At 54.0% G+C, this 27,589-nt stretch overlaps 1 protein-coding gene, 2 long non-coding RNA genes and 1 pseudogene across 5 annotated transcripts in view; 2 read left to right on the top strand and 2 right to left on the bottom strand.

The window, feature by feature from the left end:
• Positions 1-9,438, top strand: part of MGAT5B (alpha-1,6-mannosylglycoprotein 6-beta-N-acetylglucosaminyltransferase B) — an 84,930-nt gene extending 75,492 nt beyond the window's left edge. For both annotated transcript variants that reach the window (XM_064369739.1, XM_064369738.1), the window contains 3 exons: positions 5,171-5,245; positions 6,932-7,188; positions 7,656-9,438. In XM_064369739.1, coding sequence (XP_064225809.1) covers positions 5,171-5,245; positions 6,932-7,188; positions 7,656-7,854 — 531 coding nt within the window. In that variant the 3' untranslated portion in view covers positions 7,855-9,438. The remainder of the gene's footprint in view (positions 1-5,170; positions 5,246-6,931; positions 7,189-7,655) is intronic.
• Positions 210-8,950, bottom strand: LOC135271722 (uncharacterized). The gene is made up of 4 exons (XR_010339858.1): positions 8,923-8,950; positions 7,738-8,243; positions 3,714-3,914; positions 210-344 (listed from the first exon to the last, which is right to left on the bottom strand). It is a non-coding gene; the product is annotated as an uncharacterized LOC135271722 (long non-coding RNA).
• On the bottom strand, positions 9,348-27,371 carry LOC110568292 (uncharacterized). 2 transcript variants are annotated; one of them, XR_002478587.2, is made up of 3 exons: positions 27,059-27,371; positions 22,355-22,605; positions 9,348-9,540 (listed from the first exon to the last, which is right to left on the bottom strand). It is a non-coding gene; the product is annotated as an uncharacterized LOC110568292 (long non-coding RNA). The 2 variants fall into 2 exon arrangements; XR_010339859.1 differs by lacking the exon at positions 9,348-9,540 and adding an exon at positions 21,537-21,839.
• Positions 25,152-25,717, top strand: LOC105718080 (large ribosomal subunit protein uL24-like; annotated as a pseudogene).
• Positions 27,372-27,589: the final 218 nt, after the last annotated feature.

Raw genomic sequence — 27,589 nt, 5'->3', positions numbered from 1 at the left:
CTCCCGGATCCCCTTCTTACTGTAGTTCAGATAACAGGCTAAGCAAAAACAACCACTCCAGGCCGAGTGCAGTGGCTCATGCCTGTAATCCAGCACTTTCGGAGGCCAGGAGTTTGAGGCCAGCCTGGCCAACATGGCAGGTTTCTCAAGGCCACGGACTGCCTGAGATTGGATTCCTCCAGGAAGTATCATGAAAACAGGGATTTCAGCAGTAGTTTATTTTGGAAGCAACCCCAGGAAGCAGGCGGTGCCAGGTGAGTCAGCGTGTGTATCAGCAGGTGGCACCTGGAGCTTGTCACCACGGGGCCTCTGGGAGATGAGGTGGGTCACATTCCTGAGCTGTCCTGCATGAGCAGAAGAAGGCTAGGGTGGGTTTCCACCTCCTCCCATCCGTCCGTGGCTGAGGGCAGCGCCTGGGATGCCAATTCCTCACACTTTTGTCCTGCACACAGATGGGCTTAGCAGGCCAGAGAGCCCTGAGGTGCAGTCACAGGTGACTGAGGGTGGGGCGCCAACATCCCTGCTGCATGCAGGGAGAGGCTGTGTGACCTGGTAATCTTGGGTCCTAGCAAAGCACCGGCCTAGACAGAGTGGGGAGGGTAGGGGATAAAAAGCTCCCTTGCCAGCTCTCAACCCAGTGTTGTCCCTGTCCTGGGCTGGTGGCTTCAGTTCTGGCAAGAACTTGTAGAGCAGAAACAGAGACCAGGCACAATGACTCACACCTGTAATCCCCGCACTCTGGGAGGCTGAAGTGGGCGGATCACTTGAGGCTGGGAGTTCAAGACAAGGCCAGGCACAATGGCTCACACCTGTAATCCCGCACTTTGGGAGGCTGGGAGTTCAAGACCAGCCTGGCTGACTTGGTAAAACTCCATCTCTACTAAAAATAAAAAAAAAATAATAAAAAAATTAGCCAGGCATGGTTGGCCTGTGATCCCAACTACTCAGGAGGCTAAGGCAGGAGAATCGCTTGAACCCAGGAGTCGGAGGTTACAGTGAGCCAAGGTTGTGCCACCGCACTCCAGCGTGGGCAACAGAGTGAGACTCCATCTCAAAAAATTAAAAAAAACAAAAACAAAAACAAATAGAAACTTGGCCCCTTGGTCACGCCCTAAGAAGAGGGCCAGGTGTTTGACTGGTACCAGTGTACAGGCTTAAATGGGGCTAGAAGCACCAGTGCCAGGAAGGAGGCCTTAGGTAGAGACCTCAGTGTGTAGAAGAGTAAAGGGGGTTAACTGATTAATTTCACTGCTGGAAACTGACCAATCCCAGCCCACTGCATGGGGACGCTGGCGGCAAGGCACACAGCTAAGGAAGGGGGCTCCTCCCACCCCACGATCTCCTCTGGCTCCTCCCCACTTCTCCACCCACCTCCCTCTGCTCTCCTCCCTGTCTCTTGCCTTGCAAAGCAGTCCTCCGAGGCTTCTCCTGCAGAGGGGCTGGGGAGGGGGACTGCATGGACTTTTCCAACGTGGGGAGCAGGGTTTGACCCAACCTCCAAGACACACTGAATGAGTGAGACACTCCACTCTGTGGATACTTCCACCCTGTGGTTCCCCCCAGAGGACCTGAAATCGGGGTCGGGGGAGGGCTGTGTGCGTGAAGGTGCTGGGATGGTCTCTGGTATTTCTGGTTGGACGCACAAGAAATTCGTAACCAGGGGAAGGACTGAGTGTCTGGGGTGGGAGGAAACTTCCTTCTCACTGCTTCATTGTTTGATTTTTTTTCTTTTTACATGAACATCTATTTAATTTAGTTAATTAGTTAATTAAAAAATAACAATTACAAAAGGATTCAGGAACCAAGGTATTGCAAATCCAACCAGCTGAGACTGGTGCTGGGGCCTCAAACCAGCTGAGGCCCTTCTGCCCTCAGGCCCCTCCCTTCTGTGGACCCCACCCTTCCTCATAATAGTTTACCCCTTCTTAGCTCACAGCAGCTCCAAAACATTCATGTGCCCAGGCCGGGCATGGTGGCTCATGCCTATAATCCCAGCACTTTGGGAGGCCGAGGCAGGCGGATCACGAGATCAGGAGTTTGAGGCCATCCTGGCCAACATGGTGAAACCCTGTCTCTACTAAAAATACAAAAATAAGCTGGGCATGGTGGCAGGTGCCTGTAATCCCAGCTACTTGGGAGGCTGAGGCAGGAGAATCACTTGAACCAGGAAGTTGGAGGTTGCAGTGAGCTAAGTGGCATTACTGCACTCCAGCCTGGCAACAGAGCAGGACTTCATCTCAAAAAAAAAAAATTCATGTGCCCAAGAGTCACCTGGGGGAGGGGCTTAAATGCAGATTCTCGAGCCCATCCCGCCCCTTTCCATTTAATAGGACTCAGCTTCACCTGGGAATCTGCATTTTAAACAAGAACTCTGGGTAATTCTAATAATCCTATTGTTTCTTTTAATTTTCTTTTTATATTATTTGAATAGAGATGGAGGGGGAGTCTTACTTTGTCGCTCAGACTGGTCTTGAACTCCTGGGCACAAGCAATCCTCCTGCCTTGGCCTCCAAAAGTGCTGGGATTACAAGCATGAGCCACCAGGCCCAGCCTAATATTTCTATTTTAGAAAACAGATTTAGGGACAGCTGGTGAAGGTTGATAACAAATGAGGGCCGCCATCAGGGGGAGTGGCATGTTCTGCAAGTCACATGGCCTTTTACAGGGAGAGGGAGGGAGGAGAGGCCAGGAAGGGGAGTAAGAGATGAGAAGAGGTGAGGAGAGGAGGTGAGAAGAGGGAGACCTAAGACACAGCCCAGCCAGCCCCGACCTGACAGCTGAGGAAAACCGGGGCCCGGCGCCCCGTCTGCATCTCTGCACCTCCCCGGGTTTGCCTATGGCCATCTCTGGGTCCAGAGCAAGGCCATTCAAGGTGATGCCAATGCGTCCCTGCTGTCACTCCCGCAGGCCAGCAGTTCCCAGGCAGGACCAGCACCTGTCACTCTGTCAAGACTGATTAGGGCGCACACCTGTAATTAGACCTAATGGGGGTAATTTCCAGGCCAGGCAGGCTGGTTCCTCAGGCAGGAGATTCATGGCAGGCAGAACGTAGTCCCTGGCTGCAAGTGTTTGCTTCACATGGGGACCTTTGAATTACCTTGTGACAAGGGCTTCAGACACAGGAGCGAGAATAACTCAGAGATTTGTTGTCACGGAGCGGGGAGGCAGTGTTCGGAGGGGAAAGCTCTTCTCTGGGGAGTTTTATTTATAACCTTGGGAGTGAAGCCTTGTCCCTGCAAGACCCCCAGGGGCGTGTGGGGCTCAGAGGCTTTCGGGACTTCGTCATGAGTGTCTGGGGAACCAGCTGGGACAGCAGCCAGGGGCTGCTTGGGCCATCGGCTCAGGAACGAGGGCAGGTTGGGACAGGGCTGTGCAGAGCACAGGGCTTGAAGGCTGTGCTGAGGATGGGAACTGCGGATTCTCTGGGACTTCGAAGTTGCCCCAGCGTGAAGAATACCCATGCAGAGTGCTGGGGGAAGTCAGTGCTGGGGGAAGGTCCAATTTCAAGGGTATCAGTGGCGGCTGCTTCCCTGGGACCCTTGAGTGTCAGGATGTCCCCTTGGCCAGAGGCCCCAGGACAGGTCTCCTAAGAAGTGGGTGCACTGGAAGCAGGACCGAGTGTGGTGCAATTGGACCTTCTTGTACTAACTACCCGGTTCTGATGAAGAAGAAAGGAGGTGGTTGCAGGCTTGAGCCAAACGGTTAGATTTTACCCGCTGGCTAAAGACCGGAAAGCGCTGTCGTTGCTAGGAGGTGGGCGGGGCCAGGGCAGGTGCCAGCAGGTGTGCTGGGTGGGGAGGTTGAAGGCTGAAACAGACCTTTCTCTGAGTCTGAGATGGCTCCTCCCTGGGTCCTCACTGCTGCCCCTGCTCGTCCAGGTCAGTGATTTTCTCTATGGTTGCTCTGCACTGGGCCTGAGAATGTTAATGGAACAGGAAGGGGATGGTTGGTTAAGAAGTGGGGAGGAGGTGGGGGTGCCCCCTTACTCCTCTATCACCTCGTCCCTCCATTCTCCTGGCTTCCTGGACCCCAGCTACTCCATGCATTTGCCCACAGGGCAGGTTACTGGGTAACTCTTAGATATTTATGTATTTATTTATTTTTGAGACAGAGTCTCACTCTGATGCCAGGCTGGAGTGCAGTGTCGAGGTCTCGGCTCCCTGTAACCTCCGCCTCCCAGGATCCACCGATTCTCCTGCCTCAGCCTCCCAAGTAGCTAGGATTACAGGCACCTGCCACCATGCCTAGCTAATTTTTTTTGTATTTTTAGTAGAGACAAGGTTTCACCATGTTGACCAGGCTGGTCTGGAACTCCTGACCTCAGGCAATCCGTCCACCTCCGCCTCCCAAAGTGCTGGGATTACAGGCATGGGCCACCACGTCCAGCCAACTATTAGATATTTAGACAGACAGCCTGTGGCCTCTGTTTGGAGGTTTGAGCCTGGTGGGGCCAGGGTACTTTACAAAAGTCATCTCATTCCCGCCGACTGGGAGATGCTCCTGTGTTCCTCTGTGTGAATGTCCCATGTCTTGGGCAGGATACAGGCAGAGCTGGGGTGCCTTTTCATTCATGGCTATTTCCTGAGCACCCACTGTATGCCAGGCACTGTGCCAGGCACCGGGGATTCAATGTGAACAAGCCATAGTCCCCACTCTCAGGGGGTCTATGAGTTCATGAGAGAGATGAGGAATGAACAGGAGATGGTAACACAGGTGCCATTCTGTGCTGAGGGAAGTCTGGGGTGCTGGAGCTATCAAGGGAAGTGGGTCTGTAACAGGAGTGGAGTGGGGCTCAGGGACAGCTCCCTGGAGTAGGTGATGCCTAAGAGGGTGAGTGGGCTGTGGGAAGAGGAAGTGTCATAGCCCAAGAGGGGACAGAGCTCTGAGCTTTATGCTCAGTGGAGTTGGGACCAGGACCTGGGAGGGAGAGGGGAGGGATGAGGCTGGGCCTCATGGGTCCTGAGCCTGAGTCCCTGAGGGCCTCTGAAGGGTGTGCTGGGGAACAGGGACTCTGAGCTGGGTGGAAGGGCCAGGTGGATGGGGTGGTCGGCTCCCTAGGCATGGTACAGGATGTGAGAGCCCACCCGACCTGTACCCCCAGTGCTAAGTGTGGCAGGGCCCCCGGCAGCTGGGCCTCCTCCCGCCCCATGTGTCTGCATTCCTCCCACAGGTAGACCCCTACCTACCCTATGAGTACACCTGCGAGGGGATGCTGGAGCGGATCCATGCCTACATCCAGCACCAGGTCGGTGAGCCCTCTGTCTCTGCCCCAGACCCCTCAGACTAGAGGAGAGGGCTGAGCGAGCTTCGTGATCTGCCCAGGGCCCTGCATCCTGAGACCATCCAGCTCCCTGCTCCCTCCTCCAGCCTGTCCAGGCTCTTTTCCCAGAGTTCCCTCAGGGCTGGAGACAGGCAGGCCTGACCTCGGATGGGCGTGTTAAGTGCCCCTGCCCTGGGCCCAGCTCTGGAGCCCAACTCCACGGCACTCAGAAACACAAAGACTTTCATTCTTAGAAAACAGTGGTTGGAAAGTCTGGTAACTGATTGGGATTTAGTAACTGAATGGGAAGTGAAGATCCCCCACCCACCCGCTTAGGATGACAGTGAGACTGGAATGGGAGGTGAAGATCTCTGCCCTGAGAGATCTTCGGACCTTCTCCACTATTTCAAAAGCTTGGCCACCCCCAGCCCCCAAGGGAGTGTCCAGGCAGTCACCTGTCCCAGGAGGACACTCCCTTTTCCTCCCACGGGTGCTGAGTGCCTGGAAGTCGTGGCTGAGGAGGAGGGCGTGCCCTATTCTGGCCCCTGCTTCGTGCCAGTGGATCTAAGCCACCATGAAGGCTGCAGGTGGCCCAGACAGAGCATGGCTCTGCAGGCTCTGGGTCTCCAGGATGATGCCTGGAGCGGGCCCTGGGCTCAGGGCCCTCGGGCAGGTGGCTGTATGGCTGTTAGAAATTTCCACAAATAGGCTGGGCATGGTGGCTCACACCTGTAATCTAAGCACTTTGGGAGGCTGAGGTGGGCAGATCACAAGGTTAGGAGATCAAGACGATCCTAATATGGTGAAACCCAGTCTCTACTAAAAATACACACACACACACACACACACACACACACACACACACACACACACACACACATTAGCCGGGCATGGTGGCACATGCCTGTAGTCCCAGCTACTTGGGAGGCTGAGGCAGGAGAATCGCTTGAACCCAGGAGGTGGTGGTTGCAGTGAGCCAAGATTGTGCCATTACTCTCCGGCCTGGGTGACAGAGTGAGACTCCGTCTCAAAAGAAAAAAAAGAAAAAAAGCAATTTCCGTGGGCGTGTGGCCTCTCCATCTTGTCCTCGGCCCCACCAATATTAGGGGCCGAGAGAGTCCGGTTCTCCCTTGTCCCTTTGCAGATGGGAATACTGAGGCCCCCAGAAGGGAAGACATGCTGAGGTCACGGGGTGAGGGTCCAGGGCCGTAGCCAGATCCCAGGACTGTACCCAGACACCTGTGGCGGCATCCTGCAGGAAGCTCAGAAAAGCCTCCTTGGGGCCCTCCAGCCCCTGGAGTTGAACCCTGCAGGTGGGCAGGGCTCGTGGGCCCCAGGGTAGAAACCGGAGCCTGACCTGAGCATCAGGACAGGTCCAGGGCAGACAGGATGCAGAGAGCCCTGAATCCAAATCCTGCTCTGCCGTCCGACCCCAAAGCCCTGGGCAGGCGCTGTGACCTCTGAGCCTCCATTCTCCCTGTAAGTTACCTGGAGACACGAGTGTCCATTGGAAGTCAATGAAATAATGCAGGCAAAGCTACCTGGTATTTGGTAAGTGCCCATTAGTGGTGGCTGGTACTGTGGCTTGTACTGGCAGGGCCACACCTTCAGGTGTCCCCTGGGTGCACCTGGCTGGCATTTCCCCACCTAATGCTTCTCCCCTCCTCGCAGGACTTCTGCACAGCTCCAGGCCCTGCCCCACCAGGGGCCCATGCCCCGCAGAGCCCTTTTGTCCTGGCCCCAAATGCCACCCACCTCGAATGGGCTCAGAATGCCAGCTTGACCCCGGGGGCCTGGCCCCCCGTGAACTCTCTGCGGGCCTGGCTGGCCGTGCCTGGGAGGGCCTGCACCGACACCTGCCTGGACCACGGGCTGATCTGCGAGCCCTCCTTCTTCCCCTTCCTCAACAGCCAGGACGCCTTCCTCAAGTGAGTGTGGGCCCCCGCCCCCCAGCCCCCATCCTTGCTGGCCCAGCGGGCTCACCGTGAGCTCTCACACCCAGAACTGGCCCTCAGCCCTGCCAGCGGTGGGGGATTTAATGCTTTCCAATGAGTCAGGAAGGACCTAGAAGGGACCCTCCAGGCCAACATCCAGGTCACTGCTGCCCCACTCTTGGCCAAGCCTTAAACTACAGGGGAGGCTACTTCCAGTCCCTGCTCTCCTTCACCCACTCGGCCCCCTGCCCAGCCTATTTGGGCATTGTCTAGCCCAGACCATGAAAGCTGTCCCGGGTGTAACGGTAGGGAGCGTAACCCATCTCCTTACCCAGTCTGGGATGAGGATGAGCCAGAGAAGGGGAGCAGGCAGTGCTGGGCTTGGGGGAGCCCCTACCCTGGCCCAGCCCTTCAGCCCAAGCAACCAACACTGAGTGACGGTGCTGTGTGGTGCGTGCCAGGCTGCAGGTGCCCTGTGACAGCACTGAGTCGGAGATGAACCACCTGTACCCGGCCTTCGCCCAGCCTGGCCAGGAGTGCTACCTGCAGAAGGAGCCCCTGCTCTTCAGCTGTGCCGGCTCCAACACCAAGTACCGCCGGCTCTGCCCCTGCCGTGACTTCCGCAAAGGCCAGGTGGCCTTGTGCCAGGGCTGTCTGTGAGGCCACCTCTGCCGCCCTGCCTGGCACCCACAGCTGGCTCTCCCCTGCCACAGGAGAGAGTACCAGCAGGTCCTGGGCTCCGGCTGCTTGTCCTCCTCGCAGCTCCCCCAGGCCGGAGCTTCCTTCCTTCACCTGGAAGTGTCCAGAGGAGAGCCGTGCAGAGGAATAGGAGGCGGTGGCACACCGCGCCCCTGGGACCTCCCAGGCAGGCTCCTGGTTCTCTCCTGGGAACTCACGGCAGCATCAAGGCCAGGCAGATGTCGGGCTGCTCAGAGTCTGCATGGCCCAGGAGCAGTTGGTCGAGGCCCCTTGCTTTGTGCAAAGCTGGATCTGGGCCAGGTGGAGAAGGAGGCCCAGTCATTCTTGGGCCCAGGATGGGGCCTCTAGACCTGCAAGGGAGGGAAGCAGGGACCAGGCTGCCCCACAGTCCCCGCAGGGTCCACGGAGGGCCCCTCCCCATGGACCTGGATGGTATCTGCTCCCGGCAGGGGAAGTGGGGGCTTGCCCTCCTCCTGTGAGGGGAGCCAGGCACACAGGGCCCACTGGCATTTGGGTTGTGGACGCAGGGGCAGGGGGTGGGTGGAAGGCTGAGCCAAGGGGCCCTGTTCGTGCCTCCCCTTAGCCCCTTTCCTCCCGGTTTCCCGATCCCGCCACCCTCCTGCTGCACTTGGGGACCACAGTTGGGGCTGCAGGAACCTCCCAGGCCCTGGTTGAATTGTTTGTCTCTCCTGCTCGTTCCAACCCCTTTCACTCCGGGCTTCTCCCGAAACCATCCTGGCATGACCTGCCACTCCCAATGGTGGATTTCTTCCAAAGCCTCGAGCCCTGCCCCCTCCAAGGGGAGGTTTCACCCCAGCCTCAGAACAGGCTCTGGGACCCCCGCCTGGGGCTGGCCTTTGTGTACCAGGCATGCCCACAGACGCTGACTCCTTACCCCCCAGCATCTTTTGCAGACAAGGGCTTGGGATGGAGCCTCAGCCCCATGGCACGCCGTGCCTAGTTTCCAGTTGCCCTGTCCGCTCACCCAGGCAGCCCCCAACCCCACCCACCTCAAGTCCTTGTCCCTACCTCCAGCCTCAAACCACCTCGAGATCCAGCCGTCCTTCTCTGAGTGGCATGCCTGCCAAAGGATGCCCCCTTCCCCTCTCCCCACCCCCAGAGCCCCGCCTGCCTCAGTGGGCCAGGCCTTCAGAACACTGCCACCACCCAGTTTTATAATCCTGCTCCCTCTCCCGGCAACCCCACCCACCAGCCTAGGCCTGCTCCTCCACCCTTCCCAGGAGGCAGCCCCAGGATGCTGAGAGTCGGTGGAGGGGCCAGGCTGGATCCTTCCCACAGGAGTCCCCTCCAGACCTGGCTGGCCCCTGCAGCCGCAGAAACCACGATCGCAAGAAACTCGCTGGTTCCCAAGGACTGACCTGTGGGGGAAAGCAATAGAGACACTCTTTTTCTCTCTTTTTTTAAAGATTTATTTCTTGAAATAATAAATATTTTATTGGGATGTGAGATGCCGAAGAGGAACTCTGCTGGTTCTCGCCTTTTCCTGCGGCATCCAGAGCTCGCCTAGGGTGGGGGGCAGATAGCTGGGGTCCCCAGGTTCTGCTCCACATCACGTGGGGCACATGGGGTGCTCAGATCTGCAGAGCTGGGCGCCGTCTGCTTCAGGCCACCCAAAAGAAGTCCCTGCTGGTGGCAGAGACCCAGGGTCATCTCCTGGCTGTTCCCAAGCTGTGACTGCAGGCACCCTGACAAGCAGTGGCATACTCAGTCATGTCCACCTTGGGCTGGCCTCTGTCCGCCTCCAGCTGGCTGTGACAGTGGCGGTGTGGGGTCAGAGAACACAAATCCATTTTGATAAGAGCCTGAGCCGGATAATGAGAAAATGAGCCAGTGTTTACCACCTCGGGCACTGGGCTGAGTTTGTCGCTTGCTTCAGTAGTCATTTCATGCACTCAGCTGCCCTAGCAGGTAAGTACTATTATATAAATCTTTCCATTTTACATCGAGAGGCACAGAGAGTTCAAATAACTTGCCCAAGGTCGCACAGCTTGTAAGCAGGGAGGTGGGATTTGCTATAAAATGGGGATCACAGCCAGGCATGAAGGCTCACACCTGTAATCCCAGCACTTTGGGAGGCCGAGGCAGGCAGATCACAAGGTCAAGAGATCGAGACCATCCTGGCCAACATGGTGAAACACCGTCTCTACTAAAAATACAAAAAAGTTAGCTGGGTGTGATGGTGGGCTCCTGTGATCCCAGCGACTTGGGAGGCTGAGGCCCGAGAATGGCTTGAACCCGGGAGGCAGAGGTTGCAGCGAGCCGAGATCACTCGACTGCACTCCAGCCTGGCCACAGAGTGAGACTCTTGTCTTGAAAAAAGAAAAAAATCGGGGGGATCATGTTCAAGTTGCGGTGAGGAGCAGATGACTGGCCAGAGTGACAGCCTGGCATGATGACTGCGCCTGCACCATCTGTGCTCCAGGTTTTATGTGATCCTGTATTTCAGTCACTGCAAAATCAGGGCCTTCCTTCCATCCAAGGGTTCTCTGCTGGGGCACTGTGTTGTGTTGGATCATCGTGACCTGAGACACGGGTGGCATGCCATTGGGGTAGGGTCCAAGGAGGCTGGCAGCATCCTCCAGTGCACAGGACGGCACCCCACACAGGATGATCTGGCCTGAAGCGTCAGCAGCGACAAGCTTAACACACCCTGTTCCAGGCCAGTGGTTCTCAAATTTTGGCATGCATCAGAATCACCTGATTCGTGAGCGTATAAAATGCAGGTTGCTGGGCCCCACCCCTAGAGTTCCTGATTCAGCAGGTCTGGGGTTGGGCCCTGGGATTTGAGTCTTTAATAAGCTCCAGGTGAGCGGGAGGATTGCTTGAGCCCAGGAGTTTGAGACCAGTCTGGGCAACATAATGAGACCTTGTCTCTACAAAAGAAAAAGAGGCCGGGCACGGTGGTTCACGCCTGTAATCCCAGCAGTTTGGGAGGCCAAGGCGGGCAGATCACCTGAGGTCGGGAATTCGAGACCACCCTAACATGGAAAAATCCCATCTCTACTAAAAATGCAAAATTAACTGGGCATGGTGGCGCATGCCTGTAATCCCAGCTACTCGGGATGCTGAGATGGGAGAATTGCTTGAACCTGGGAGGCAGAGATTTTGGTGAGCCGAGATCATGCCATTGCACTCCAGCCCAGGCAACAGTGCAAGACTCTGTCTCAAGAAAAAAAAGAAAAAAGAGAGCCAAGGTTGGTGGGAGGCTGAGCGGGGAGGATGGCTTGAGCCTAGGAGTTTGAGGCTGCAGTGAGCCATGATTGTGCCACTGCACTGCAGCCTGGGCAACAGAGCAAGACCTTGTCTCAAAAAAAAAAAAAGACCAGGCGTGGTGGCTCACACCTGTAATCCCAGCACTTAGGAGGCTGAGGCTTGAGTTGCAGACCAGCCTGGGTAACATAGACCTCATCTCGTAAAAAAAGAAAAAAACAACAACGTCAGGTGCTGCTGCTGCTACAGGGGTTGGGGCCCACACTTTGAGAACAACTGGTCTAGACCAAGCAGATACTAGCAGGTATTTCAAACATGAGAGTACCAATAACACGGTACCAGTTTTTAATTGATTACGTTCACAGGTAACAGTGACTGTGGCCGTTTTCTTCTGTTCCAGCATGTCATGCCAGGTGAGAGACCTCATACAGCCAAATCTGCTCACAGAGATCAAAGCCACAGGCCATCAGAATTCCTCCTGTCCCTTCATTTTACAGATGGAGGCTGGAAGAGTCCGGGGGCCTGATCCATATCGTGTAGCTGGAGAAAGAGCCTAGATCTCCTTCTTTTTTTTTTTTTTTCCTGAGACTGGGTCTTGCTCTGTTCCCCCAGGCTGGAGTGCAGTGGTGCGATCTCAGCTGACTGCAATCTCTGCCTCCCGGGTTCAAGCGATTCTCCTGCCTCAGCCTCCCGAGTAGCTGGGATTTCAGACGTGCTCCACCATGCCTGGCCAGAGTCCTGATCTCAGTTCATCTCTGCTGTGCTGCTTAGAAGAGGCTGAGAAAGAATAGCTGAGCCAGGCCTTTTCCATGGTCTTGTGCAGCAGGAGGGTGGGTGGGGCTCAGAAACCTGGCCAACGCCTTCTTTCAGAAACTGAACCTAGTTTAAAAAAAAAAAGGCCAGGTGTGGTGCCTCGCGCCTGTTATCTCAATGTTTTTGGGGGGCCAAGGTGGGAGAATCTGAGATAAAAGGATCCTTTAAGCCCAGGAGTTCAAGCAACATGGCAAGATCCCATCTCTACACAAATTATTTCTATTTTTTTGAGATGGAGACTTACTCTCTTGCCCAGGCTGGAGTGCAGTGGCATGATCTCGGCTCACTGCAACCTCTGCCTCCTGGGTTCAAGTGATTCTCCTGTCTCAGCCTCCCAAGTAGCTAGAATAACAGGCACCTGCTACCACGCCTGGCTAATTTTTGTATGTTTAGTAGAGACGGGGTTTTACCATGGTGACTAGGCTGGTTTCAAACTCCCGACCTTAGGTGATACACCTGCCTCGGCCTCCCAAAGTGCTGGGATTACAGATGTGAGCTACCACGTCCAGCCTACAAAAATTATTTAAAAATTAGCTGAGTGTGGTGGCAGGTGCCTGTGGTCCCAGCTACTCGGGAGGCTGAGGTGGGAGGACCGCCTGATCACTTGAGCCCAGGAGGCCCACGCTGCAGTGAGCTATTATGCCCCACCACTGCACTCTAGCCCGAGTGACAGAGTGATACCCTGTCTCCAAAAAACAAACAAACAAAGACTATTTTTTGAGCAGTTTTATGTTCATGGCAAAGTTGGGTGGAAGATACAGAGATTTCCCGTGTGCCACCTCACCCACATACACAGGTCAGCCCCCCAGTCATCCACATCCCCTACCAGAGTGGGCCACGTGTTCCAGTCTATGAGCCTACACTGACGTATCATCATCAGCCAAACACAGTTCACATTAGGGTTCACTCCTGGTGCTGTATATTCTACGTGTTTTCACAAATCTTTAATAAGATGTATCCACTATACCGCACCATACAGAGTGGTTCCATTGCCCAAAAAATCCTCTGTGCTCCTCCTGTACATCCCTCCCTCCTCCTCACCCTGGAAAACCACCGATCGTATGAGCGTCTCCATAGTTTTACCTTTTCCAGATCATCACGCAGTTGGAGCTTTAAGTCTGTAGCCTCTGAGATTGGCTCCTTTCCCCTGGTAACACGCATCTAAGATTCCTCCGCATCTCATGGCTTGATGCCTCATTTCTAGTTAGCACTGAATAATATTCCATTGTCTGGATGTATCACAGTTTGTTTACAAATTCACCTACCAAAGGACATCTTGGTTGCCTCCAAGTTTTGGCAGTTATGAATAAAGCTGTTATAAACGTTCACGGCCAAGTTTTTGAGTGGAATCCATTTTCTTTTTTGCTTATAACAATCACAGTCATTTATTTTGCTTGCAGAGCCGCAATTTGGGCAGGGCTTGGTGGAGGTAGTTCATCTCCGCTTCACGTGGCATCAGCTGAGGTGGCTTGCCGGGAGGCTGTAGAATCACTTCCAGGACAGCTCACTCATGTGGCTGGCAAGTTGGTGCTGTCTGTCAGCTGGGAGCTCAGCAGGGGATTTGGGCTGGGGGCTGTGGTTCCCCTCCATGCGGGCCTTTCCAAGGCCTGGTTGTGCTTCCTCCCGGCATGGCGGCTGGGTTCCAAGAGTGAACATCCCAGGAGAACAAGGTGGAAGTGAAAGGCATTTTTTTTTAAAAAAAAACTGGCCTTGGAAGCCACACACTGTCAAGGCTGGCATACTCTATTGATCAAGAGAGTCACAAAGGCCCTCCTGCTGCTCATGGGGAGGGGACATAGATGCCACCTCTCAACAGGAAGAGTGTCAAAGTCACAGAAGAAGCGCTTGTGGAATGGGACATAGTGTGGCCTCTATCTTTGGAAAATAGAATCTGCCAAAGATATATCTTGGTCTTCCAGCATTTCAGGACGGTTGCCCTCATCCGGTCCAAGATGGCTCCCTTCTAAGGCCTCATTCCATCCAATGAAAGAGAAAAAGGAGAGGGAGGGTCATCTCGTACCGCTTCTGATCGTGCTCCATTGGCCAGCGCTTAGTCATGTGGGCATACTAAGGTTTACCCGTTTATTGTAAAGGTCTTTGCTAAGGATACAGATGAAGAGGAGCATAGGGTGAGGTATGGAGGAGGGGGGGACACAGAACTTCCGTGCCCTTCCTGGACGGCACCTTCCAGGAACCTCCACATGTTCTGCTATCCAGAAGTTCCTGGACACAGTTTCCGATTCAGGCAAATGCCAAGGAGTACGATTGCTGGATCATATGGTAAAAGTATATTTAGCTTTGTAAGAAGCTGCCAAGCCGTTGGCTGTAGCGTCTGAATTACCAGCCCTGAATGGGAATCCCTGCTGCTCCACAGTCTCACCAGCACTTGCGGCTGTTCCAATAGGTGTGCAGCGGTATCTCATTGCTGTTTTAATTTGCATTTCCCCGATGACATATGATGTGACATATATATTTATTTGCCATCTGTGTATCGTCTTTGGTGAGGTGTCTGTTCAGGTCTTTTGCCCATTTTTTAATTGAGTTGTTTTCTTACTGTTGAGTTTTAATAGGTCTTTATGTATCAGCCTACTTTTGAATCCTGTCTAAACTTTTTTTTTTTGTGAGATGGAGTCTCGCTCTGTCACCCAGGCTGGAGTATAGTAGTGCGATCTCGGTTCACTACAACCTGCACCTCCTGGATTCAAGTGATTCTCCTGCCTCTGCCTCCTGAGTAGCTGGAATTACAGGTGCCTGCCACCATGCCTGGCTAATTTTTGTATTTTTAGTAGAGACGGGGTTTCACCATATTGGTCAGGCTGGTCTTGAACTCCAGACCTTGTGATCCACCCACCTCAGCCTCCTGAAGTGCTGGGATTACAGGCATGAGCCACTGCGCCCGGCCTGAACTTTTAAATGAAGCTGGAGGGGCAGGCTGGCTGGCAGCAGGGCAAGAGAAGTTGGGGATTAGAAAGAATTTGTAGCCCAGATGCAAGACCAGATGTCAGTGCCAGGCAGAGCTGCAATTCCCAGGCCTTCCTCCAAAGCTGGCCATGCCTCCTTCAGCCCTGGTCCAGCCCTGAACAGTAGATGGAAGGGCAGGCATGACCGGCCTTGCCACTACCCTGCCAGGTGACCGCCCCTCCCCACTCACAGGTGAGGAAACAGGTGTAATGAAGCCCCTCAGCCCATGGACTCACCTGAGGAGGCAATTAAACACAAAACCAAAATATCTAGGCGGGGCCAGGAAAAGTGGCTCACACCTGTAATCCCAGCACTTTGGGAGGCCAAGGCGGGCAGATCACTTGAGGTCAGGAGTTTGAGACCAGCCTGACCAACATGGAGAAACCCCATCTCTACTAAAAATACAAAAATTAGCTGAGTGTGGTGGCACATGCCTGTAGTCCCAGCTACTGGGGAGGCTAAGGCAGGAGAATCACTTAAATCCAGGAGGCGGAGGTTGTGGTGAGCCGAGATCTTACCGTTGTACCTCAGCCTGGGCAACAAGAGCGAAACTCCATCTAAAAATAAAGGGGGCTCCCAGAGACCCCATGTGTTCCCTAACCCCACTTTCCACACCCTCCCCTGGGGAAGATCTGATCTCCAGGGGGAAAGAGCCTGGGGCAATTTGGGGTCTCATAAAAGAGGTCTGCAGGGTTTACTCACCCCTTTCTGCCACACCGGTTCCTCCATGTCCAGTCCTAGCGCTCTCTAAAAGGGAATCGACATAGTCCCTTAAAGTGGGGAGTCCTCCTTTCAGGACTGTGCTGGGAGAGGCTGCCCTGCTCCTCCGTGGCTGTGCAGGCGCAGTCCCCGCCGCCTCATCTCAACAAGCCCAGCTTGGAAGGGAAGACGGGATCAAAGCCCTGTCACAGTTCTTGCAAGAGCACCAAGTTCCTGGCCGAGCTGGCACCCAGCACCCCACCCTGCCGCTGCGAGACTCCCTCTTAGTTTGCACTTCCGCTTCCTCCTCTGTAAAATAAGGGACATCGTCCTGGGTCACAGGTGTTTTGAGGAGTAAAGGGGCAAGGCAGGTGAGCCTCCAGGTGCTGCCCCTGAGAGGAGGTGGGTGTTGATGACTGCGGGACACTCAGCTGCTCTCAGGAGCCAGGAACTGCTGCCCTCCTGGCAGGAAGGCACAGTAAGGCTCAAGTGGGCCCCGGCTCCTAGCCTGCTGCCACCCAAGATTGGAAACCCCAAACCTGGGAGGCCTTCTCCTCACTGCAGCTTCTGGGGGTGGCTGTCCTTGGGCAGAAGAACATAGAAGATGCTGTGGGTAGGCCGGGCGAGGTGGCTCACACCTGTAATGCCAGCACTTTGGGAGGCCGAGGCGGGCAGATCACCTGAGGTTGGGAGTTTGAGACCAGGCTGACCAACATGGAGAAACCCTGTTTCTACTAAAAATACAAAAAATTAGCCGGGTGTGGTGGTGTGTGCCTGTAATTCCAGCTACTCTGAAGGCTGAAGCAGGAGAATCCCTTGAACCCGGGAGGTGGAGGTTGCAATGAGCTGAGATCACGCCACGGCACTCCAGCAGCCCTGGTGCCTGTGAGTAGGACCTCACCTGGAAACAGGGTGTTTGCAGATGCTCATCAATTTGAGAAGTGGTCACACATGGGCCCTAAGTCCAATGACAAGTGTCCTTATGAGGAGAGGACCAGAGACACACAGGGAGGAAATCCCTGTGAAGACAGAGGCAGAGGTCAGAGCCATGCAGCTGCCCCAATACACACTAAGGACTGCTGGTGACCGCCGGAAGCTGGGGGGGCAAAGAAGGGCCCTTCTCCAGCGCCTTCAGAGGGAGCACGCCCCGCTGGCGCCCTGATGCCAGACTTCTGGCCTCCAGAACTGTGAGGAAATAACTTCTGTGGGTTTAAGCTGCAGCTTGTGGTAACTTTATAACAGTCATCCTTCCGCCACCTTTCAAGATAACAGCAGAGGTCGGGCTATGCATCCTGAGTCAGGAGTCAAACGGCCCGCCCTCCCCCGCCAGGCCGATGGCTCCAGCGTGCAGCCCGCGTTATCATTTCACAGAAAAGCAAAGTGTTTGCTAAAAAAAGAAAAGCCTCAAAGAAAAAAGATCAGTCCCCCTGCCCCAAATAAACACCCACAACACAGACCTTCAGGGCACCTGGGGTGCAGAATCCAGGCAATCACAGCAGGGAAAGGGGGCGGTCCCCAACCCTGACTTTTCAGGTGGGTTCTGCGCTCCTCTGGGACCAGCCCCCTCCCGCTCCAAGTCAGCTGAGATCATCTCCCTCTGAGTTTCTGCTAATGGTCCAGGCTCTGACGTCTGCATAGATTTGAATATTGGGCTCAAGAGACCGTGATTCAGGGGAACGGTGCAGCTGTTCCGCTTGATGTTGGGGCATGAAGCCAACAGAGCACGTTCTCCCCATCAACTCTCAGCTCCCGCAGCTGGCCCTGGCTGCCCAGGCCTGACCACCAGCCACCTCTTCCTTAGAGACCCTTTTGGGGGTTCTCCTCCAGCCTGGGGCCCTGTGGAGCAGCCCTGGGCTGCGTGGGATTGGACTTTCGGAGTGCTAGGAGAGTTTCGGGCTGGGGCTGAGCTGTGGGAGGGCTCCTTGGGCCCACAGCAGATACCCCTGGACCCCATGGCTCCCCCAGCCCCGTGCCGGTGCCCACGCCGTCCTGCGGCCCTGGTAGAGGTGGAAGGTGGGTGGAGATTGGGAATTCCTCGGCCTTGTCTCAAGCTGGATTTAGACACTCTCACTTTCCCATCTCTTTTCCCTCTCCCCATCACCATCCATTCAGCAAACTCCCCCTGCAGCAGTGCTGGGTGAGGCACCAGGCCTGGAGGGTACAGTCTTCCGTCTGGTGACTGTGTCCTGAGCCCCTATGTCCAGAACCGGGGCCTGCTGGGGACTCAGTGGGGCTTCTGAATCTAATTGTGCCTGGTTTTCATCAGTTCTGGAGACCACTCTGCTAATATCTCCGATGTCCCTTCTTCCACAGTGACAGACCAGCCTCCCCATCTCCCTGTGCTGGGGATGGGCATTTTGCTCTGTCCTTCCACAGAGGTCAAAGTCCTGAGGGGCCTGGCTTTATGCAGGGGTCTCGATTCTGCATGTCCATCCCCGAGGCCACATCTCATTTCCATGGAAGAGTCGAAGTCCAAGCCCCAGACCCCAGAGCTGGGGAGCCTCAGCCTGCGTGGGCCACACTCACGCGGCCACTGGCTGGTTTCCAGCGTCCTGCTGCACCCGGGTCCTTGGGCTTCCCCTCCTTGCTGCAAACTCAGCCCCACCTTCAGCTGGATATGGTTGTTTGTGGTGGTCCCTTCCCTTCCCCTCCCCCACCTTTTCCTCCCTCTCTCCCTCCCCCCTTCTTCTCCCCTTCTCCCCTCTCCCCTCTCCTCTCCTTTCCTACTGAGTCTCTCTCTGTCACCAGGCTGGAGTGCAGTGACACAATCCTGACTCACTGCAATCTCCACCTCCCGAGTTCAAGCCATTCTCCTGCCTCAGCCTCTCAGATAGCTGGGATTACAGGCATGCACCACCATTCCTGGCTATTTTTTTGTATTTTTAGTAGGGACAGGGTTTCACCATGTTGGCCAGGCTGGTCTTGAACTCCTGACCTCAAGTGATCCGCCGCCTTGGCTTCCCAAAGTGCTGGGGTGACAGAGTGGTTTCTTTTGTTTTCTGGTGTTTCATAAAGGCTCCGCAGTTCCTCTGCCTGAAGTAGGACGAAGTTGTTAACCCTCCCAGAGGCGCTTTCATGTAAAGAGTGGCCTCTCTCCTGGGGTACAACAAGGAACGTGGCTCGAGTCGGAAGGCCCGGAGTCAAACCCCGTTTTGAGTCCCCAGCTCTGAAATTTTGTTCCATCGCCTGGTTCAATGGGGACAATATCACTGTTTTGGAAACAAGTGGCCATAAATTTAGTGGTTAAAATTACACAATATATCTTACAGTCCTGAAAATCAGAAGTCTGGAACAGCCCTCACTGGGCTAAAATCAATGTGTCAGCAGGGCTGCCTGCGTTCCTCCCGGAGACTGCAGGGGAGAACACATTTTCTTCCTCTTCTGTTTTCTAGAGGCTGCCTGCACTCCTGGTTCTTGGCCCCTTCCTGCATCTTTAGAGCCAGCAATAGCCCGTTGAGTCCTTCCTGTGTCTCATCCCTTTGACCCTGACTCTTCTGCCTCACTCTTTGTGCATCAAAGCCTTAAAAACATATGTCCTTTGATCAGGTAATCTGTCACCCAGGCAGGAGTGCACTGGTGTGAGCACAGCTTACTGCAGCCTCAGCTTCCCAGGCTCAAGTGATCCTCCCACCTCAGCCTCCCAGGTAGCATGGACTACAGGTATGCACCTCCATGCTTGGCTAATTTTTGTATTTTTAGTAGAGATGGGGTTTCGTCGTGTTGCCCGGGCTGGTCTCGAACTCCTGAGCTCAAGCCTTCTGGCCGCCTCGGCCTCCCAAAGTGCTGGGATTGCAGGCAGGAGCCACTGCACCAGGCCTTCAAATGTTAATGTCACCCAGAAACATTCTCAGAAACACCCAGAATGTTTGACCAATACCTGAACACCCCATGGCCCAGTCAGGCTGACAGATAAAATGACCACCATGACCTCCTTTCAGGGGAGTCGATCCCATCACACACACTGAGTGCTGGGCTCAGCTCCCGTGAGCTCCCAGAGATGGCTGTTAGATTTTTAGGATTTTGCAAGCCAGTTGTTAAATTGTTAGTATCTTGAAACTGGGCATGGTGGGAGTATTACACCATGGAAATTGGCAAGTACTAAAATTCAGGACTTTTGATTTCTTATTTGCATTTTGCTTTGTTCTAGACTTTGTATGTAAAAATCAGTGTGATCCCCTATAAACATCTATCCTTGGGGTATGATTTTTTTTTTTTTTTAAGACTAAGCCTTGCTCTGTTGCCCAGGCTGTAGTGCAGTGGTGCGATCTTGGCTCACTGCAGCCTCTGCCTTCTGGGTTCAAGAGATTCTCCTGCCTCAGCCTCCCTAGTAGCTGGAATTACAGGCACCCACCACCATACCCACTAATTATGTATTTTTAATAGAGATGGGGTTTCACCATGTTGTCCAGGCTGGTCTCCAACTCTTGACCTCAAGTGATCCACCCACCTCAGCCTCCCAAAGTGCTGGCCTTGGGGTATAATTTATCACCATTCTTCCTGATGTTAATTAAGTAATGTGCATCAAAGCCTTAAAAACACATCGTTTGAGCAGGTAATTACACCTTTAGAAATGTCACCTAGGTAAGTGAATGAGGATATGGGGAGATATCTATGCAAAAGCCTGTTCATCACATTTGTTTAGAATAATGAAATGGCCCTAGTGCTCAGTAGTAAGGGACTGATAAGGGACCTGTATACCCCCACAGTGGAATATTACAGAACCATGAAAAATGAAATGGTAGGCCAGGTGCAGTGGCTCATATCTGTAATCCCAGCACTTTGGGAGACCGAGGTGGGAGGATCAATTGAGTTCAGAAGTTCAAGACCAGCTTGGGCAACATAGAGAAACCCCATCTCTACATAAAAATACAAAAATTAGGCAGGTATGGTGGCGTGCACCTGTAGTCCCAGGTACTTGGGGGGCTGAGGTGGGAAGATCACTTGAGCCTGGGAGGTGGAGGTTGCGGTGAGCCACGATCACGCCACTGCACTCCAGCCTGGGTGACAGAGCGAGACCCTGTCTCAAAAAAAAAAAAAAAAGAAAAATGTTAGATGATTTTTTTTTTTTTCTGGAGATCCAGTTCACCAGTTCACCACTGACTGAACGTGTCCTGTGCCTTGGCTGGTGGTAATGGTAATTCTCTTCTCTTCCCTACTTCACTGAAGACAAAAGTCTTCATTATCCAGTGAAGGAACTTCTTGAAGGTGAAGTGCCACCCTGGTGGAAGGAGTTATTTTTGTCTGGTACCCTTGGCTCCCTCCAGGGGCCCTCCCCCCGCTGTGCCCCCTCTCTGTCCAGAATGCTCCTGTGCCCCAGCCCAGCCCAGGCAGCTCCTCAGAGCGGCTCGTCGAGGGTTTCCCAGTCAACATGCGACTCGCTGTCTGAGCTGGGCCCTGCCTCCCCTTGCCACTGCTTAAGAAAATAATTAAAAATAATTAATGAATAAAGTGGGTTTATTGAAAGCCATTTACCACAAAAGGCCTCAGGGCACATTGCACTCAAGCATAATTAAAAGTGACATCTTTGAAACTTCAATTTGAAACGGAAAACTGGCTGGGTTGCCCACTGCAGTCTGCCCTCTCTCTGATCCGAACTTTGCAAACGGGGCCTGAGATGATGGGAGGAGGAAGGGAGGTTCTTCCTGAGGGTGAGGGTACAGCCGGAAAGCATGGGGAGGACCCGGAGGAGTGCCGTCCTCAAGATCAGAGTGGGCCTTCCGTCTGGGAGGGCTGGTGCCGCCATGGCCACCAGCAGAGAGGGAAAAGGAGGACCTGGAAGCAGGTGACCATTTGCTACAGAGGGAAAGGATGAAACCCCTGGTGCCAAACTCAGGCCACTTGACCCCTGCTTGCCAGCTGAGTCTAAAGGAAACAGGTTTCCCATTAGGCCCAATGCCCTGTGCTCCTTCCCTGGCCAGGGATGGTGATCCATCCATTCGTTCATTCATCAAGTGTTTATTGAGAGCCTGCTGCCTGCAAGCACCATTCAGGAGATACAGCTGTGCATGAAAGAAGGCGCCTGCTCTCGGGGAGCTTACAGTGCAGTTGGCAGAAGACAGACAAGCAAATATTTAATACATGCCATAGAGAAAATTACAGCAAGAGGGCGAGGGAGTGCGGAAGGTGAGAAGGTAGTCCTGGGTTTCTAGGGGGATCTCACAGAGATGACATTTGGGCAGGAAATGAGGGAGTGCACCGAAGGGACGAGCATCCAGGCAGAGGGAGCAGCGTGTGCAAAGGCCCTGAGGCAGGTGCAAGATAGAGGCAGGAGGAAAGTGTGGGTGGAGCAGAGCAGGAAGCAGGGAGTGGGGATCAGACCTGTTTTCTCTAAGAGTTGCTGAACTGCAGCCCTGTGGGTGACCCTGGACTCGGCCCTGGAGGGACAGTGGTAAACATATCCATCCTCATCCTCAGTGTTTATGGGGAGGGAGCGACCATGGAGAGGCATGTAGATGGCTGGTGGTGAGGGGCGAGGCTGCTGGGGGCTTCTGATTGGCCCGGTGGGAGTGCTGCCCTGTAAAGTCTGGGCATCCTGACTTACACAAGGGCAGGTGGAGTCTGGAGAGCCCTCCCTCTGCATCTCCCACCTCTCCGGGGCCCTCAGGGTGGGCCAGGGAGGCGGCTTCACCTTAGAGGCCGTATCCCACTCACTTCCCGTCTCCCTCCCACTGGGTTCTCTCCCTGCTGCCCTGGCTGCGCCGGCCTTACCCTCTTCCTGTGGAGACCCTCTTAGGGACCACTGCTGCCCCCGACTCACTGTTGACTCTGGATAATAATTGAGTCCTTCCCTCCTTCTGGGGGAAAGGTGTGCAGACCCCTCCCGGAGGCGGACTGCCATCAGCCACGAGCACGTGGACCGTCTGCAGGTGCCCGGCTCCACGTCCCTTGCTGGGAAATCCTGCTCCCTGGCTCTTGAACTTTCTCTAAAATCAGGGGACACTTATCCCTTTGTATCCCAAATAAGGCAAACGAAAGCTCGATGAGGGTGACACGGTGGAACCCCAATTCCTGCCAGGAGCAAGAGAGGTAGTAATTGGGATTGGAAGGGTATCCACACCTCCTGGCCGTCCCAAGGGGCCAGGCTGTAGGCTGCAGACCACACCTTTCTGCTTCCTCTCATCAGCCAGCCTGTTCCAGGCCCAGAACAGATGCCATGTTTGAGGAATCCCACCTTTCGGGCAAGGCTGGATGCAGGTCACACAATACCTGGATGTGAGGTGGCCTGACACTGGGTAGGAATACAGGAAAAGCAAAGGTCAGGCATGGTGGCTCACACCTGTAATCCCAGCACTTGGGAGGCCAAGGCAGGCGGATCACTGGAGGTCAGGAGATTGAGACCACCCTGGCTGACATGGTGAAATCCCATCTCTACTTTAAAAAAAAAAATAAAATTAGCCAGGTGTGGTGGCACACCCCTGTAATCCCAGCACTTTGGGAGGCCAAGGCAGGCAGATCATTTGAGGTTAGGTGCTTGAGACCAGCCTGACCAACATGGTGAAACCCCGTCTCCACTAAAAGTATAAAAAAAAAAAAAGAAAAAAAATTAGTTGGGTATGGTGGCATGCGCCTGTAATCCCAGCTACTCGGGAGGCTGAGGCAGGAGAATTGCTTGAACCTGGGAGGCGGAGGTTGCAGTGAGCTGAGATCATGCAACTGCACTCCAGCCTAGGCAACAGAGTGAGATTGTGTCTCAAGAAATAAAAAAAGAAAGAAAGAAAGAAAAAGAGGCTGGGTGCGGTGGCTCATGCCTATAATCCCAGCACTTTGAGTGGCCGAGGCGGGTGGATCACGAGGTCAGGAGTTCAAGACCAGCCTGGCCAATATGGCGAAACCCTGTCTCTACTAAAAATGCAAAAATTAGCCAGGCACGGAGGTGGGCACTTGCAATCCCAGCTACTTGGGAGGCTGAGGCAGGAGAATTGCTTGAACCCGGGAGGCGGAGGTTGCAGTGAGCCAAGATTGAGCCACTGCAGTCCAGCTTGGGCAACAGAGCGAGACTCTGTCTCAATAGTAATAATAATAATAATCAGGGAAGGCAATTGCATTCTTCTCTGGCAGGTCTGGTTTCTGGGTCGATAAGGGAACTTCAGAGAACAGCTTCATTCCATGCTCTGAGAGAGACAGAGGACTGAGGGGCGGTCAGAGAGACCTTGAGGCCACCTCATATCAAATCACCATGCTTCGGAGTATCGGTTTCTGGGTCCTGAAAAGGTCTTTGTTTCCACCCACCCATGTATCCAACCATCCATTAAAAGGTAATTACTGTGTGCGTATCCTGAGCCAAACCCTGCGTTTAAGCCCCCAGGACATAGCTCTTCGTCCCCTCTGCCCTTCTAGAGGGATGGCTCACTTGAATGTTTAATGCTCTAGTGGAATTATAATTATGAAAAACACACACACTGCAATTCAGGTTTAGGATGAAAGTATTAATTTCCTGGTTTTAATTATTCAATAGAAATTAATGAAAATTCAAGAGGAATCTCCAAGGAGTCTCTCTCACCAGCAGGTGTGGGGTGGACAGAGGAGAGGAGAGTGGCTTGGAGTGGAGTGGAGTGGGATGAGCCAGAGGCCGAGGGTGCTGCCCCTCTGCCCCGCCCTGCTCATCTGGGAGCTTTCCCGGGGCGAAGGCATGAGCCTGCTGCAGGAACCAAGACTCAGGGTTTGCTCATTCATTTGGGGGACTGGGGCTGGGGCATGTGTTGAATTCCATCCCTGCTAGGATGATGCCAGACAGTGGAGAGATGAAGACCCAGCCCTGCCCTCAGGGAGCTCCTGGGCCATTGCAGGGAGACAGACCGCACCTGGAGGACCTGAGCTAAGCCCGGGAGTTCTGGCCACGTGGAGCCGGGCTGCTGGGACGAGGTGGGAGGTGAGGACAGGAAAGGTTTGCCTGAGAAGATGACTGGCAGTGTTCTGAGGGTCTCTCCCTCCTGGGTGAACTGAGAAGCCCCCCTCTGAACAGAAGCAAGGCAACATTTTAAAGTGGTGGTGTCCATTTGGGACAGGATAATGTCCCTCTATGGTTATGTGTCATTTGTCCTCACCATAAAAGAATGTGAATTCAGAGCACTTTCTCTTTCTCTCTCTTTTTGGTCCACCCCTAAGGGCTAGGAGGGTGGAGGCTTTGAGCCCAGAAGATAAAATCTGAGCGTGGGACAGCTCTGAGGCTTGGAGAATGGGAGACAGTGTCACTAAATGTCACTTCCTCAGAAAGGAAGCGGATTGGAGCTTTGAGGGCAGATGATTCGGAAGGTGGGGGAACCTGTGTCCCAGTCCTAGGAGGCTCCCTACAAGGTGACGGGTCCTCGAAAGGGATGGCTGCAGAGGCCGTGATGAACCCAGGAGCTCTGGCCTCAGCAGCCCTGGCAAGGAGTCCTCGCACCCAAGCTCAGTGCCAAGGAGAAGGCTTTGATGGAATGCAGTTGATTCCTGCCTTGTGGCCAGTGTTGTATCTGTTTGTCGATTCATTTCCGTGTTCCTGACTGCCTACTTATATGTGTTCCCTGAATTCTTTTTTGAAGTTGGTTGTAGCACCTTGCAGGCTCCCTCATGAACTAATGAGTTAAATAAAAGCATGGCTTCCCTTTTGCGGCCATCACCTTAGCAGGAGCTGCCAAAATGAAGTTCAATCCCTTTGTGACTTCCGACCGAAGCAAGAATCGCAAAAGGCATTTCAATGCACCTTCCCACATTCGCAGGAAGATTATGTCCTCCCCTCTTTCCCAAGAACTGAGACAGAAGTACAACGTGCGATCCATGCCCATCCGAAAGGATGATGAAGTTCAGGTTGTATGAGGACACTATAAAGGTCAGCCGATTGGCAAAGCAGTCCAGGTTTACAGGAAGAAATACGTCATCTACATTGAACGGGTGCAGCGGGAAAAGGCTAATGGCACAACTGTCCACGCAGGCATTCACCCCAGCAAGGCGGTTATCACTAGGCTAAAACTGGACAAAGACCACAAAAAGATCCTTGAACGGAAAGCCGAATCTCGCCAAGTAGGAAAGGAAAAGGGCAAATACAAGGAGGAAGCAATTGAGAAGATGCAGGAATAAAGTAATCTTATATACAAGCTTTGATTAAAACTTGAAACGAGGAAGAAAATAAAATAAAAATAAATAAAAGCATGAACATTTGTTCGTTATATTTGATCGAGCCATGATATTCCTTTATGGAAAGTATTCTCTAGCAATGCCTTATACTCTAGTAGTGAGAACAGCAGTTCACACCCTCATGCTAAGAGGAAGAACCGGGCACAGAGACTTTAAGTAGTTTGCCCAGGTCACACACCTAGGTGGGTGGGGCAAGGATTTGGATGCAGTGCTTGGTTCAAAGCCCCTGAGGAGCACTTGAGCTCTGTTATCTGTCAGTCCCACAAAATGGGTACTTTATTTTTAGAGACAGGATCTCACTCTGTTGCCCTGGCTGTATACAGTGGCCCAATCACAGCTCACTGCAGCCTCAACAAGGAGGTTGAGGAGCTCAAGTGACCACCTCCCGCCCACCCGCAGCCCGTCTCAGCCTCCCGAGCAGCTGGGACTACAGGTGTGCACTGTTAGGCCCAGCTAATTTTTTTTTTTTACTTTTTGTAGAGTCGGGATCTGGCTATATTGCCCGGGCTGGTCTCAAACTCCTGGCCTCAAGCGACCCTCCTGCCTTTGCCTCCCACAGTGCTGGGGTTACAGGCATGAGCCACCCCACCAGGCAAAATAGGTACGTTATTTACGCTCAAGAACCGCAGCACAGAGAGGGTAAGCAATCGATCCACACTCTCACGGTTAGTAAGTGGCTGTTTTACACTGTGTGGTGGGTTTGACGTCTGCACAGGGCAAAGCAGTGATAGAATATTAACAAAAATTGTGGCTAGCATCTGTTGAGCACTTTCTTTTTGTTTTTTTTTTTTGAGACAATTTCGCTCTTGTCACCCAGGCTGGAGTGCAATGGCGCGATCTCAGCTCACCGCAACCTCTGCCTCCTGGGTTCAAGTGATTCTCCTGCCTCAGCCTCCGGAATAGCTGGGACTACAGGTACGAATCACCAAGTCAGGCTAATTTTGTATTTTTAGTAGAGACGGGGTTTCGCCATGTTGGTCAGTCTGGTCTCGAACTCCTGACCTAAGGTGATCTGCCCACCTCGGACTCCCAAAGTGCTGGAATTACAGGCGTGAGCCACCGCACCTGGCCGCTAATGAGCACTTTCTCAGTTCCAGATACTGCGGCTATACCCAGATCGTCTCATTTGCTCCTAATTCCCTACCAGGTAGATAATTTCATTAGCCTGTTACAGATAGAAAGACTTTGAGGCACCCAGAGGTGAGCGGCTTGAGTTTTTCTTCTCTGGGTTTATCTGGAGCTGAGCTCTGCCTGCAGGGGTGGCCCGTAGCCATCTAGACGCCTTAAGAACTGGCCAGGACTCCCCAAACACCACCCTTCCTCTCCCGAGGACCCTAGCCCCACTTACACCCTGAAGGCAGATTCCTTGACCCTGGGAGGTTGGCGGTGGAGAGCGCGGCGGGACCGCGGGGCTGAGCTCTGCAGCTGGTCTGGGCTTGGGGGACACCGGCCTTGAAAACCTCCTAATTACCGGTGGGGTCGCAGCCGCGTCTTCAGGGTCTCGGGGCGGCGTCGGGGGTCAGGGGCTGCAGGTGCCCGCGGCCGGCCTCGGCTGTTTACCAGGGACGCGTCGCGCTAATTGAAATGTGCCAAACAGCTGCCCCTCGCCGGGCGGAGTCGAGCAGCGGGCTCCCGGTCGCCTGCTGGGTTGATGAGGTGTTAAAGAGGAAAAGGCGGCGGAGCGGGAGCTTCATTTGCAAGGGAAATAACGGGGCCAGTCTTTCGGCCCGGAGGTTCTAATGAGCTGCGGAGGGAAAGCCCCCCTGTTTCATGCATGAGGAGCTCGGCCTGGGGACCCTCGGCTGCGCACCCGCCCCAGCCTTGCCTTCTCCTCCTCCCAAGTCGGGAAGGAGGAGAGGGGTCCCCAGAGGGCAGGATC

This window comes from Aotus nancymaae, unplaced genomic scaffold (genome assembly GCF_030222135.1).
Source record: "Aotus nancymaae isolate 86718 unplaced genomic scaffold, 86718_ANA_hifiasm-v0.15.2.pri h1tg000089l, whole genome shotgun sequence".
Taxonomy (NCBI): Eukaryota; Metazoa; Chordata; class Mammalia; order Primates; family Aotidae; genus Aotus; species Aotus nancymaae.
This window is presented reverse-complemented; position numbering and strand designations above follow the sequence as displayed.